We start from the raw sequence: 15,649 nt of genomic DNA on the forward strand, positions 1-15,649 counted from the left end.
AGGGTGCAAATCCCCTCTCGGCCAGAAGCTCACTGAGTGACCTTTGGCCTTTTACCCTCAGCCTAACCTACTTCACAGGGTTCGTGTGAGGATTAAATGAGGGGCAGGAGAACCATGTATGCTACCTTGAACTCCTCGGAGGAAAAAGGTGGGATATAAGTGGAATAAATAATAAATAAGTTCAATTAGTGTGTCCCACTAATTAGGATTTTTGCTTCTGCAAGAGGACACTTTCCACTCTACACCACCCGTGCCCTCCCCCAGACTGCCCTAGCAGGTTGTGGAAACCCCCTAGAACAGATTTAGATGGCGTGTAGGGGGAAGGTGAGGGGGAGAACGTTCAGTTTCCGAACAGAAATCATGTACCGTCTTTTTTGCTCTATAAGACTCACTTTTTCCCTCCTAAAAAGTGAGGGGAAATTTGTGTGCGTCTTATGGAACGAATGCAGGCTGCACAGCTATCCCAGAATCCAGAACAGCAAGAGGGATTGCTGCTTTCACTGCGTAGCGATCCCTCTTGCTGTTCTGGCTTCTGAGATTCACAATTTTTTTTTCTTGTTTTCCTCCTCCAAAAACTAGGTGCGTCTTGTGGTCTGGTGCGTCTTATAGAGCGAAAAATACGGTATTGATGGAACGAGAGACTTAGAACTTTGTTGAATTCCACCCTGAGATTTGCTAGCTCTCATAGTTGTGGAAAAGCACTAAAATGTATGAGCAGCGAGTGCTTAAAAGGAAAACTGGGGCTGAATATGATTTCGGGTAGTCCTAGGGAAAGACTGATATGTTGCCAGCAACTTGCCCTTTGCCAATGGATGCTCGCATCTTATCTCATGTTACAGTATGCATGGCCGCCTCTTCCTTCATTCCCCATTACACTATTCCATCCCAGTACTTGCCCCAAATTTTTGAAAAGCCACATTTCAGAAGCAGAATAAATGAAAGCAAACCAAAAAAACAGGAAGAAATGGAAATATATGCAATTCCTTCATTTGCAAATGAATTCTGTGAGCGGAATTTGAATTGTCTTGCAGATTACGCAAAGCCTCAGGCGAGTATATAAATATAGGAGAATGAAACAGTTTGCTCCTTTTGTCTTGGAAGAAGCAAATATTCAAATACCCAATAACTACTTATTGTGGCTTAGTCCCAAATAATTCCCCCTTTTCTGTGAAGCCATGAATGTCAGATTAGGCAGTTCATAACCTTCACACTGTGAATGCCTTGTTTCTCTCAAACAATATGCCTCCCCCAAAGTTCTTCTATGCATTCATTCAGAAGCTTCTTGCCGATAGTTTAAAACCTCCATAAAACCGCATTATTTCTTACTTGTGAGTAGCCGCAAGTCATGATGACATTTCTCCTGGCCACTCCATAACAATACTGCTTTGTTGGCACAGGGACTTGGAGAAGGCATGAGGGATTTGATCATGCTTCCTTTTTTGCCAAATAACAAGATGTGCTTTGGATTTGTTTTCTGTGTTTCTTAAAAAAAATAGTGTTCCTCCCTCTATGAAGAGCGTTACATTCTGCCTTCCCAGCACCTTAATTCCCAGATGGGCTCTCAGGTGCAAGAAACTCACCCATTACTGTTGGGAGAATGGAAGGTGAGTATTGGCTACAGATACAGCTGTAACGATCAGTGTGTTTTATCATAGTGGTTAAGAAATGCATGAGAAATAAGTAATATGTTCCATACTGAGGGAAAGGGATAGGCTGAGAAACCACTGAAGTTTGGCTACAGAGGAGTAAAAACAATAGGAAATGTCGTCCTAGGATGTAGAAAGCTGTAGAAAAAAATAATAATTTCATGGGGCGGGAGCTCTAGAAGAAATGTATATGCATTCACACATATTAGAAGATATAGGATACACTGAAGAAACACCCTTCTTCACACAGTGCATAGTTTAAATTATGGAATTTGCTCCCACAAGATACAGTGATATTACCAACTTAGATGGCTTTAAAAGTTTAGACAAACTGATGGAGGATAAAACTACCAGTGACCACTAACCACGATGGCTGGGTTCTACTTCCACTGTCAGAGGCATTATGCCTTTGTATAACAGTTGATGAGAATCACAACTGGGGAGAATGCTTTGGCGCTCAAGACCTGCTTGCAGACTTCCTGCAGACCTCTGAGCCCCGTGAATGAGGTTTTTATTTATTCCAAACCCAGTTTCTGGTTCCACACTTCCATCCAAAGAAGTAATGACTTACCTCAACTCCTTATTACCTCAAACGTTTACTGCCCAGATACACTAAGCATTTGCCACTCCATTTCCTCACTAATTTTCGCCTTTGAGTCCCTGGTATATGTTGATTTCCTGGGTTACAGATGCTTCAGGTTACGCGTTTTCAGGTTCTGGACATGCCAAAACCCGGAAGTACCGGAATGGGTTACTTCTGGGTTTTGACGCTTGTGCATGCACAGAAACACTAAATCACACTATGCGCAGAAGCGCCAAATCACGTCACGTGCATGTGCAGACGTGGCACTGCGGGTTGCGAACGCTGTGTGTTGTGAACATGCCTCCCACACAGATCACGTTCACAACCCGAGGTTCCATTGTACTATTTTCTTTAATGGACCTTTTAAGTTGAGAAGTAAGTACTTATGCGGGGGCTCCATTCCTGACTGCCGCACAACACCATGGATTCCCCCGTTCTTCCCCCTTTCAGCACTGAAAATGGTGTACATGGCAGAAGGAGCACACATGCTGATGACACACAAGTGGGGAGGCACCTGTAATGTATATGCTAGTTGCAATAAGCAGCTGTCAGCAGCTACTAGCCACAGTGGTTATGTTCTACCTCCGCTGCCAGAGGCCTCTGAATGCCAGTCACTAGGAATAGCAGGTGGGCAGAGTGCCATTGCATTTGTGTCCTGCTCCCTGGTTTCTCTGCAGGCTTCTGGTTAGCTGCTGTGAGAACAGGATGCTGGACTAGATGGTCCTTTGGCCAGGTCTCATTATATTCTTATGCTGAGTCTCTCTCTCGCAGGCTGCCATACCTCACAGAGTTGTTGTGAGGGTTAAATGGTATGTGAGATAATTATGTATGTCACCTTCTTCTTCTTGGAGGCATGGTGGGGTATAAATGTAATAAAAAATAATTACATTTGGGTAAATGGAAGAGTACCATACTGTTGCAGCTGTTATGTTTCCATCAGGCTGGTTTTTATCAGATAATAATATCTCATACACTCTGCCCCTTCATGGATCACTGCCTTGCCGTGGCGAAGGGGCTTGAATAACTCAGAGAAGCTATGAACTATGCCGAGCAGGGCACCCAAGATGAACAGGTCATAGTGGAGAGTTTTGACCAAACGTGATCCACCTGGAGGAGGAACCGGCAACCCACTCCAGTATCCCTGCCAAGAAAACTCCATGGACAAAGACAACAGGCATATAAAAGTTATGACGCTGGAAGATGAGCCCCTCAGGTCGGAAGGCGTCCAACATGCTACTGGGGAAGAGTGGAGGACAAGTACAAGTAGATCCAGAGCTGATGAAGCGGCTGGGCTAAAGCCAAAAGGACGCTCAGCTGCGGATATGCCTGGAAGCGAAAGGAAAGTCCAATGCTGTAAAGAAAAATATTGCATAGGAACCTGGAATGTAAGAACCATGAACCTGGGTAAGTTGGATGTGGTCAAAAATGAGATGGCAAGAATAAATATTGGCATCCTGGGCATCAGTGAACTGAAATGGACGGGAATGGGTGAATTCAGTTCGGATGACCATCATATCTACTACTGTGGGCAAGAAACCCACAAAAGAAATGGAGTGGCCCTCATAGTCAACAAAAGAGTGGCGAAAGCAGTACTGGGATGCAATCTCGAAAATGATAGAATGATCTCGATACGAATCCAAGGCAGACCTTTTAACATAACAGTAATCCAAGTTTATGCAACAACTACTGGTGCTGAAGAAACTGAAATTGACCAATTCTATGAAGACTTACAACACCTTATAGAAATGACACCAAAAAAGGATGTTCTCATTATAGGGGATTGGAATGCTAAAGTAGGGAATCAAGAGATAAAAGGAACAACTGGCAAGTTTGGCCTTGGAGATCAAAACGAAGCAGGGCAAAGGCTAATAGAGTTTTGTTAAGAGAACAAGCTGGTCATCACAAACACGCTTTTCCAACAACACAAGAGATGACTCTACACATGGACATCACCAGATGGGCAACATCGAAATCAGATTGATTATATTCTCTGCAGCCAAAGATGGAGAAGCTCTATACAGTCAGCAAAAACAAGACCTGGAGCTGACTGTGGCTCAGATCATCAGCTTCTTATAGCAAAATTCAAGCTTAAACTGAAGAAAGCAGGAAAAACCACTGGGCCGGTAAGATACAATCTAAACCAAATCCCTTATGAATACACAGTAGAAGTGAGAAACAGGTTTAAGGATTTAGATTTGCTGGACAGAGTGCCTGAAGAACTATGGGTGGAGGCTCGCAACATTATACAGGAGGCAGCAACGAAAACCATCCCAATGAAAAAGAAATGCAAGAAAGCAAAGTGGCTGTCCAACGAGGCCTTACAAATAGCGGGGGAGAGAAGGCAAGCAAAATGCGAGGGAGATAGTGAAAGATACAGGAAATTGAATGCAGATTTCCAAAGAATAGCAAGGAGAGACAAGAAGGCCTTCTTAAATGAGCAATGCAAAGAAATAGAGGAAAACAACAGAATGGGAAGAACCAGAGATCTGTTCAAGAAAATCGGAAATATGAAAGGAACATTTCGTACAAATATTACCATAATAAAGGACAAAAGTGGTAAGGACCTAACAGAAGCAGAAGACATCAAGAAGAGGTGGCAAGAATACACAGAGGAATTATACCAGAAACATATGGATGTCTCGTACACCCCAGGTAGTGTGGTTGCTGATCTTGAGCCAGACATCCTGGAGAGTGAAGTCAAATGGGCCTTAGAAAGCACTGCGAATAACAAGGCCAGTGGAAGTGATGGTATTCCAGCTGAACTATTTAAAATTTTAAAAGATGATGCTGTTAAAGTGCTACACTCAATATGCCAGCAAGTTTGGAAAACTCAGCAGTGGCCAGAGGATTGGAGATCAGTCTACATCCCAATCCCAAAGAAGGGCAGTGCCAAAGAATGCTCCAACTACCGCACAATTGCACTCATTTCACACGCTAGCAAGGTTATGCTTAAAATTCTACAAGGAAGGCTCAAGCAGTATGTGGACCGAGAACTCCCAGAAGTGCAAGCTGGATTTAGAAGAGGCAGAGGAACCAGAGACCAAATTGCAAACATGCGCTGGATTATGGAGAAAGCTAGAGAGTTCCAGAAAGACATCTACTTCTGCTTCATTGACTATGCAAAAGCCTTTGACTATGTCGACCACAGCAAACTATGGCAAGTTCTTAAAGAAATGGGAGTGCCTGATCACCTCATCTGTCTCCTGAGAAATCTCTATGTGGGACAAGAAGCTACAGTTAGAACTGGATATGGAACAACTGATTGGTTCAAAATTCGGAAAGGAGTACGACAAGGCTGTATATTGTCTCCCTGCTTATTTAACTTATATGCAGAATTCATCATGCGAAAGGCTGGGCTGGATGAATCCGAAGCCGGAATTAAGATTGCCGGAAGAAATATCAACAATCTCAGATATGCAGATGACACAACCTTGATGGCAGAAAGTGAGGAGGAATTAAAGAACCTTTTATTGAGGGTGAAAGAGGAGAGCGCAAAATATGGTCTGAAGCTCAACATCAAAAAAACGAAGATCATGGCCACTGGTCTCATCACCTCCTCGCAAATAGAAGGGGAAGAAATGGAGGCAGTAAGAGATTTTACTTTCTTGGGCTCCATGATCACTGCAGATGGTGACAGCAGTCACGAAATTAAAAGACACCTGCTTCTTGGGAGAAAAGCAATGATAAAGCTAGACAGCATCTTAAAAAGTAGAGACATCACCTTGCTAACAAAGGTCCGTATAGTAAAAGCTATGGTTTTCCCAATAGTGATGTATGGAAGTGAGAGCTGGACCATAAAGAAGGCTGATCGCCGAAGAATTGATGCTTTTGAATTATGGTGCTGGAGGAGACTCTTGAGAGTCCCATGGACGGCAAGAAGATCAAACGTATCCATTCTTAAGGAAATCAGCCCTGAGTGCTCACTGGAAGGACAGATCGTGAAGCTGAGGCTCCAGTACTTTGGCCACCTCATGAGAAGAGAAGACTCCCTGGAAAAGACCCTGGAGAAGGGGACGACAGAGGATGAGATGGTTGGATGGTGTTCTTGAAGCTACCAGCATGAGTTTGATCAAACTGCGGGAGGCAGTGGAGGACAGAAGTGCCTGGCGTGCTCTGGTCCATGGGGGTCACGAAGAGTCGGACACGACTAAACGACTAAACAACAACAAAATCGCTTGCAAAAATGTGCGTACTGTGCCAAATTACATGCAAAAATGTGCCTGTTAGAAACAATGGCATAACAATGGGAATGAATGTTCATGTGGACTTCTTTTAAAGCAATCACAAACAGATGCAGAAATCGAACAAACTGAACTTTAGTTTAGGAAAATGAGAGACAGGCAAGCTGAAATTGACAAATTCATCCATCCATCATTAGTTGTAGGTCACAAGGAAGCACTTTTAGGCTCACTTTAAAAAGCTGCCTGTCTAACTTGATGGAGAATCGTAACTTTGGGGGAGTTTTTACATGAATCAGGTGAATAAGGCTCAAAGCAGGGGAATGAATATTTCCCTTTGTGTGCCTACTTTGTGGCTGATATGTTAAGTATACTGTGGTTTTTATTAAATGGTTTTTGTTTCGTGTATCAAGGTAGCTCATACCTATCAAATTTGTAGTCATAAACTATTTGGAGTGCCTTCAGTGGTAAATAAGTTTTTGTTTTGTCTTGCTAGCCACTATTAAGCTGCTGTACACAGTCTTAAAATGAAGTAGGTTAGTTAAGATGTATGTGATGGGAGATGGAGGGACTGTTCTCATCCAAATTGCTGGTTTTGCCTTAGATTCCTGAAAATTGTAGACCCAACATGGAAGAAGGAATTGCGTTGTTCTCAACCTTACTCAACAACAAGCACTTTCTCAATGTCTTTGTCCATGCTCTTGAGCAGCAGAAAGATTTTGCTGTTAGAGACAGGTAAGGTTCTCTTTTAATATTTTAAGATAACTTTAGGTGGCACACAAGTTCAGCCTAACTTGACCACACACCTCTTTCAGCCTGCAAACCTGGATGAGCCCTGCCCTGATTTTCGGCATTTAAAAGTACTTCCTGTTTGATAAACACAGAATCATTACTTGGTTTTCTCTTGAGTTCTTTTTCTAAACCTGATATCTGTGCTTATGGGGAAATGAATGAATGATTCCAGATGGTGTGTTTTTTTAAAAAACAAACAAACTCAGAGCAACTCCAAGTTTTAAAGAGGGTAGATAACCTGTTCACATTCTGTGTATTCCAAAATATATTAAAGCAATTCTAAATAAGCCTTGGACTGCTGGTTTTGAATGCATTACCTGAAATAAATATTTATAGCTTATATAAAGACCATTGGGGCTCATTCACACACTTACAGGTGGGATTTAAAGTTTGGTACATACGTACCTCAAATCAACCTTGACATACCCTCAACATATTACAGAAATTCTATCTAGCTGACAGAAGGAAGCCAAGCAACACCTCAGGAAAAAGCAGGTGTAGGATTTCATCTTCACATAAGTCCTCTTCAGACACCCTATTTTTCTTTTAAGTTGCACATGGTTGTTGGATGCTACAGGGACAAGCAGGTAGCCACCCACACCTGCTGCCATTGCAATTTTCATCACCCTCCGCAGATTTAGGACAAGCATCTGAAGCTGAAAACTTCCTGGAAAATCAGGGTTCTAAAATGTTTGGGGAGCCTCCCTTTTTCAGAAGGGTCGGAGGGCAATTGAGAAAGCAGTGTGGGGCTGGGCTAGCATGCTTGTCCCTACGGGGTGGGGAGAGTTTGCATGTTAATGTGACGACAGAATGCCTGAAGAGGACTGGACTTCAACAGTCCTTGAATTGAGAAGGGACGAAGGAGGAGGAATTTGATATCCTTATGAGTTAAGCTCATAAGGGGAGTTAAGTGATCCCCTTCATGGATCACTGCCTTGCCGTGGCGAAGGGGCTTGAAGAACTCAGAGAAGCTATGAACTATGCCGAGCAGGGCACCCAAGATGAACAGGTCATAGTGCAGAGTTTTGACCAAACGTGATCCACCTGGAGGAGGAACCGGCAAGCCACTCCAGTATCCCTGCCAAGAAAACTCCATGGACAAAGACAATAGGCATATAAAAGTTATGACGCTGGAAGATGAGCCCCTCAGGTCGGAAGGCGTCCAACATGCTACTGGGGAAGAGCGGAGGGCAAGTACAAGTAGATCCAGAGCTGATGAAGCGGCTGGGCCAAAGCTGAAAGGACGCTCAGTTGCGGATATGCCTGGAAGCGAAAGGAAAGTCCAATGCTGTAAAGAAAAATATTGCATAGGAACCTGGAATGTAAGAACCATGAACATGGGTAAGTTGGAGGTGGTCAAAAATGAGATGGCAAGAATAAATATTGACATCCTGGGCATCAGTGAACTAAAATGGACGGGAATGGGTGAATTCAGTTCGGATGACCATCATATCTACTACTGTGGGCAAGAAACCCGTAAAAGAAATGGAGTGGCCCTCATAGTCAACAAAAGAGTGGCAAAAGCTGTACTGGGATGCAATCTCAAAAATGATAGAATGATCTTGATACGAATCCAAGGCAGACCTTTTAACATCACAGTAATCCAAGTTTATGCACCAACTACTGGAGCTGAAGAAACTGAAATTGACCAATTCTATGAAGACTTACAACACCTTATAGAAGTGACACCAAAGAAGGATGTTCTTCTCATTATAGGGGATTGGAATGCTAAAGTAGGGAGTCAAGAGATAAAAGGAACAACTGGCAAGTTTGGCCTTGGAGATCAAAACGAAGCAGGGCAAAGGCTAATAGAGTTCTGTCAAGAGAACAAGCTGGTCATCACAAACACGCTTTTCCAACAACACAAGAGACGACTCTACACATGGACATCACCAGATGGGCAGCATCGAAATCAGATTGATTATATTCTCTGCAGCCAAAGATGGAGAAGCTCTATACAGTCAGCAAAAACAAGACCTGGAGCTGACTGTGGCTCAGATCATCAGCTTCTTATAGCAAAATTCAAGCTTAAACTGAAGAAAGTAGGAAAAACCACTGGGCCGGTAAGATACAATCTAAGTCAAATCCCTTATGAATACACAGTGGAAGTGAGGAACAGGTTTAAGGATTTAGATTTGGTGGACAGAGTGCCTGAAGAACTATGGATGGAGGCTCGTAACATTATACAGGAGGCAGCAACGAAAACCATCCCAATGAAAAGGAAATGCAAGAAAGCAAAGTGGCTGTCCAATGAGGCCTTACAAATAGCGGGGGAGAGAAGGCAAGCAAAATGCAAGGGAGATCGTGAAACATACAGGAAATTGAATGCAGATTTCCAAAGAATAGCAAGGAGAGACAAGAAGACCTTCTTAATCAAGCAATGCAAAGAAATAGAGGAAAGCAATAGAATGGGAAGAACCAGAGATCTGTTCAAGAAAATTGGAGATATGAAAGGAACATTTCGTACAAAGATTTCCATAATAAAGGACAAAAGTGGAAAGGACCTAACAGAAGCAGAAGACATCAAGAAGAGGTGGCAAGAATACACAGAGGAATTATACCAGAAAGAAACGGATGTCTCATATACCCCAGGTAGTGTGGTTGCTGACCTTGAGCCAGACATCCTGGAGAGTGAAGTCAAATGGGCCTTAGAAAGCACTGCAAATAACAAGGCCAGTGGAAGTGATGGTATTCCAGCTGAACTATTTAAAATTTTAAAAGATGATGCTGTTAAGGTGCTACACTCAATATGCCAGCAAGTTTGGAAAACTCAGCAGTGGCCAGAAGATTGGAGAAGATCAGTCTACATCCCAATCCCAAAGAAGGGCAGTGCCAAAGAATGCTCCAACTATCGCACAATTGCACTAATTTCTCACGCTAGCAAGGTTATGCTTAAAATTCTACAAGGAAGGCTCAAGCAGTATGTGGACCGAGAACTCCCAGAAGTGCAAGCTGGATTTAGAAGAGGCAGAGGAACCAGAGACCAAATTGCAAACATGCGCTGGATTATGGAGAAAGCTAGAGAGTTCCAGAAAGACATTTACTTCTGCTTCATTGACTATGCAAAAGCCTTTGACTGTGTCGACCATGGCAAACTATGGCAAGTTCTTAAAGAAATGGGAGTGCCTGATCACCTCATCTGTCTCCTGAGAAATCTCTATGTGGGACAAGAAGCTACAGTTAGAACTGGATATGGAACAACTGACTGGTTCAAAATTGGGAAAGGAGTACGACAAGGCTGCATTTTGTCTCCCTGCTTATTTAACTTATATGCAGAATTCATCATGCGAAAGGCTGGGCTGGATGAATCCCTAGCCGGAATTAAGATTGCCGGAAGAAATATCAACAACCTCAGATATGCAGATGACACAACCTTGATGGCAGAAAGTGAGGAGGAATTAAAGAACCTTTTATTGAGGGTGAAAGAGGAGAGTGCAAAATATGGTCTGAAGCTCAACATCAAAAAAACGAAGATCATGGCTACTGGTCCCATCACCTCCTGGCAAATAGAAGGGGAAGAAATGGAGGCAGTGAGAGATTTTACTTTCTTGGGCTCCATGATCACTGCAGATGGTGACAGCAGCCACGAAATTAAAAGACGCCTGCTTCTTGGGAGAAGGGCAATGACAGGCCTAGACAGCATCTTGAGAAGTAGAGACATCACCTTGCCAACAAAGGTCCGTATAGTTAAAGCTATGGTTTTCCCAGTAGTGATGTATGGAAGTGAGAGCTGGACCATAAAGAAGGCTGATCGCCGAAGAATTGATGCTTTTGAGTTATGGTGCTGGAGGAGACTCTTGAGAGTCCCATGGACTGCAAGAAGATCAAACCTCTCCATTCTGAAGGAAATCAGCCCTGAGTGCTCACTGGAAGGACAGATTGTGAAGCTGAGGCTCCAGTACTTTGGCCACCTCATGAGAAGAGAAGACTCCCTGGAGAAGACCCTGATGTTGGGAAAGATGGAGGGCACAAGGAGAAGGGGGCGACAGAGGACGAGATGGTTGGATAGTGTTTTCGAGGTTACCAGCATGAGTCTGACCAAGCTGCGGGGGGCAGTGGAGGACAGGAGTGCCTGGCGTTCTCTGGTCCATGGGGTCACGAAGAGTCGGACACGACTAAACGACTAAACAACAACAACATGAGTTAAGCTTGCTTCCACAGCACTGTGGCTAAAATCATTTTCTCTTCGCTTTTCTTGCATCCTCTCTGCACTACAACAACTATTCAGGCCCTCTTAGTAGTCATTTATGCCTCCTGAGTCACTAGCATATCACAAAGTAGTCTTCATGGTGTTATCGTGGAGCAAGCAGGATTAACGTGTTCTGAAGTGCATTCTGTGGCTGCCTCTGTCAGAAGAGACACAATATATGGTGCTTAATTCAGAAGCACCCTGTATAAAGAAATGACAACTGGGGAGCTTTTAAAGGATGAAGAAAGTAAAGTAGTTGGTAGAGCTGCCTGGCTGTGTTTTATGGTTATTGTACAGCAGACCTAAGTAGCCTTGCATCTCAAGGGCTCTGTATATAACCCACATACAAAAAACAACAACCATATCCCCCTAAACATCATGCTGTTCCTTTATTTCTTTAAAAGATACAACTATGCCATTTTCCAGCTTTCTGGTGTTAACCTTCTCTATTATTCTACAGAGTGCCAGAACAGTGTTTTTTTTCTTTGAACGATTGGCATCCATTTCTATTGGAGGGGCATAATACAATGTGATTATGCACAGCTGCAATACAAATGGTTTGAAGCTTCAACAATTTTGAAAGGCTTTGCGCAAAAAAAAATTTAAAAATCTGGAACGTTACCATGGTTTTAATTTCTGTTCACGTTGATTGATGGGTCCCAGTTGTACTATCAGTCTCAAAAACCATCCATTAACTCTTCTTGCAGATGCAACCTGGCCTCTTTGCTCACCATTGCATTACATGGGAAACTGGAGTACTACACCAGCATCATGAAGGACCTCTTGGTGGATCTCATTGATGCGTCTGCCTCTAAAAACCCCAAGCTTATGCTGAGGAGGACAGAATCTGTAGTTGAGAAGATGCTGACCAACTGGATGTCCATCTGCATGTACAGCTTTCTTAGAGTAAGTAGGAAAGACCACTTAGCTTTGGAGGAGGCTGCAACCTGGTGTGGCTGTGGGAAACTGGGCAGGGCACCTTTGATAGTTCATTGTCTCCTACTCAGGGCATTTAGATTTCCCCCCCCCCCTCCCCTCTCTTTTTAGGTAATGGTGACCCAGGAGAGAGATTAAGATATAGCGTTATCTCACTTTTTATCAGCAACACTTCAGTGTAGAATAGGTTAATGGACAGTGACTTGTCCCAGGCCATCAAGTAAACAGCTGAACAGAGATTTTCAGATATCTAAAAGTATATAGAACCGCTGCCATTTAAGCAGTTGTTGTGAGGTCCCAAAACAGTAATGCGTGTGATCTCTGAAATGCGTGTGATCTCGGTCCAGTATACCTGAAGGAGCATCTCCACCCCCATTGTTCTGCCTGGTCACTGAGGTCCAGTGCCTTCTGGCGGGTCCCTCGCTGTGAGAAGCCAAGTTACAGGGAACCAGACAGAGGGCCTTCTCAGTATTGGCACCTACCCTGTGGAACACCCTCCCACCAAATGTCAAAGAGAAGAACGACTACCAGACTTTTAGAAGACATCTGAAGGCAGCCCTGTTTAGGGAAGCTTTTAATGTTTAATAGACAATTGTATTTTAATATTCTGTTGAAAGCTGCCCAGAGTGGCTGGGGAAACTCAGCCAGATGGGCAGGGCATAAATAATAAATTATTATTATTATTATAAGATTCTAAAAAAACTTAATCCCCATTGCTGAAACAGTTGATACTTTTTCCATTTAGCCTACCTTAATAATGTTCTGGCAAAAAAACATACTAAGGTGATAACTAGCATAGAGGGAAGTTGTCTATTTCCAGCATTTCCCACTTCTTTATCCCCCAAGTTTTTCTAGGGAAGAATTATTCCCATTGATGCTGTTGTGGAATTTCTGTTCAAATGTCAAATGTTAGCCTCTCAGATTTTGTTTCAAAACAACTGCATTTTTATGATAATGTTTCAACCAGGATTGTTGATATTGGCCATATTTCTTTTCGAGGGGCTCCCTCTGATCCTAGAAAATTACTAGGCTGATATTTCTATAGCCCAACATGAGAAATCCAAATATGAACACAAAGGCTGCACCTGTTTATGCAAATTTTGTAATTGGCTCAACTCAAATGCTATCAGCATACTGTCTGCAAATGTTGCTTTTCAAGAAAGGATTGGAGGCTTGGAGTTTGCCTTCAAGAATTAGACTCAAATTTAGTTTTGGATTTTTTAAAAAAAATACAATTTTATGCTTCAAAACATAATCAGTGATGACCAAAACTACTGATACTCAGCTATTTTATTAATGAGCCCCATGAATCAAGGCTTTTTATTTGTTTAGCTCCCCATTTCTGGTTCCATACTTTCATCTAAGTAAGTCTTGCCTTACCTTAGCTTCTTATGCTTATTAACGCAAATACTGCCCACGTTCACTAGTCACCTTTGAGTCCCTGACGCATGTTCATTTCTTGAATTAATGTCACATCCATTACAGAAAGTTTAAAATTTACTCAAAGTACTACCGTATTTTTCGTCCCATAGGACGCTCCGTCCCATAGGATGCACCTAGTTTTTTTGGGGGGAAATAAAGGGGGGGAAATTCCTTTAATTCCCCCCCAAAACCAGGTCAGGGAAACCGAACCAGGTTGAGGAACAGCGGGATGGCGGCGCTGCGCCTCCCTGCTGTCCCCCGAGCTTGTGGGGCTGGCTGATGTCTGCCCGGCGCGCGGGGCGCTCTGCTTCAGCGCGCCCTGCCCGCCGGGCAGCAGGCTGCTATCCGCAGCGTGGGGAGCCCTGTGGGGAACTCCTGCAGGGCTCCCCACGCTGCGGATGTCTGCCCGGCGCGAGGGGCGCTCTGCTTCAGGGCGCCTATCGCGCCGGGCGGCAGGCTGCTATCCGCAGCCTAGACAGCCCTGCGGGAACTCCCGCAGGGCTGCCTAGGCTGCGGATGTGTTCCCGAAGCGCCGGGCGCTCTGCTTTCAGCGCGCCCAGCGCTCCGGGAAGCAGGCTGCTATCCGTAGCCTAGACAGCCCTGCGGTAACTCCCGCAGGGCTGCCTAGGCTGCGGATGTCTTCCTGAAGCCTGGAGAGTGACAGTGGTCGGTGCGCACCGACCCCTCTCGCTCTCCAAGCTTCAGCAAAAACCTGCATTCGCCCCATAGGACGCACCCAGATTTCCCCTTCATTTTTGGAGGGGAAAAAGTGTGTCCTATAGGGCGAAAAATACGTTATATCCTTTAATTAACATTTTAATTTGAGACGTAAAGAATTCGTATGCAGTTTGCAGTAAGCAGCAATCAGCGGCTACTAGCCACAATGGTTATGTTCTACTCCACTGCCAGAGACCTCTGAATGCCAGTCGCTAGGAATAGCAGGCGGGCAGAGTGCCATTGCATTCGTGTCCTGCTCCCTGGTTTATCTGCAGGCACCTGGTTGGCTACTGTGAGAACACGATGCTGGACTAGATGGGCCATTGGCCTAATTTAGCAGACTCTTCTTATGTTCTAACCAATAATGACATAATTTGGCTATAATTCCCACATTAAGACGGCTTTTTCAGTTCCAGCACTTCTCAGGTAGCTGCCATTGCCATTCTAAGAGAATGAGTGAAGCGTTCATGGTGAGTTCTGGCACCCCCTTTTCTAGAAAAATAGCACTTCTTATTAAAGTGAACAGTATTTAGAAGTTTGGACTATTTTGAAAGGGATCGCAAGGGTCAAGTAGTGCAACCCCTTGCAATGCAGGAATCTCCACTAGATCATCCATTTGTCTGATTTATATGATGTATGATGTGCCATTTGACCATAGGCACTCAAAGTCTGAACTGCATCACATATTTAAACAAAACCAGTTTGTTCATGTGCGGTCGGTGATAGACATTCAACAAGCCTGGGAAGGGAAAGAAAGTAGGAGACGTGTGTTTTTTTTAATTGCATGCTATGGTGCTAAAATCTGCTGATTTTGCATATACTTAGCCTCCCGGTTAAGAAAGTGGAGACCTCTTTTGGGACTAAAGAACTCAGATGGAATCCGATACAACCAAACTCAGCTGCCTAATTTCTTATGAACGTTGTGCAAGAAAACCTTGGGAGGGGATAGAGCTTTATCTTACGGGACCTCTGAGCAGGATGGTCTTACAAAAGAAATTAACAACGCCTGCAGTTCTCATACGGTCTTTTATGTTCCTCTGAGCTCTCTTCTGCTGCTCTCAGATAGGCACGCATGAAGAAACAGCCACTGTTTACTATCGCTCCAAGGCTTCACATCCCACCTTGCGCCTGTCTGAGGGCAGGAGAGCTATCTCAGAGGAAGAGTTTGGTCTGCGCAGCCAGGGTG

The 15,649-nt window shown here is 43.9% G+C and overlaps 1 protein-coding gene and 1 long non-coding RNA gene across 3 annotated transcripts in view; one reads left to right on the top strand and one right to left on the bottom strand.

Moving 5' to 3' along the window:
- The window catches only part of PLXND1 (plexin D1), a 167,711-nt gene that overhangs the window by 112,711 nt on the left and 39,351 nt on the right, over window positions 1-15,649 (top strand). The window contains exons 23-25 of the mRNA XM_079964483.1: window positions 1,497-1,604; window positions 7,012-7,142; window positions 12,096-12,294. Of these exons, the coding sequence (XP_079820609.1) occupies window positions 1,497-1,604; window positions 7,012-7,142; window positions 12,096-12,294 (438 nt within the window). The remainder of the gene's footprint in view (window positions 1-1,496; window positions 1,605-7,011; window positions 7,143-12,095; window positions 12,295-15,649) is intronic.
- Window positions 1-15,649, bottom strand: part of LOC307209498 — a 139,120-nt gene that overhangs the window by 72,109 nt on the left and 51,362 nt on the right. The gene's annotated exons all lie outside the window — the stretch shown is intronic.

Source organism: Podarcis cretensis, assembly GCF_951804945.1.
Source record: "Podarcis cretensis genome assembly, chromosome: 2".
NCBI lineage: Eukaryota > Metazoa > Chordata > Lepidosauria > Squamata > Lacertidae > Podarcis > Podarcis cretensis.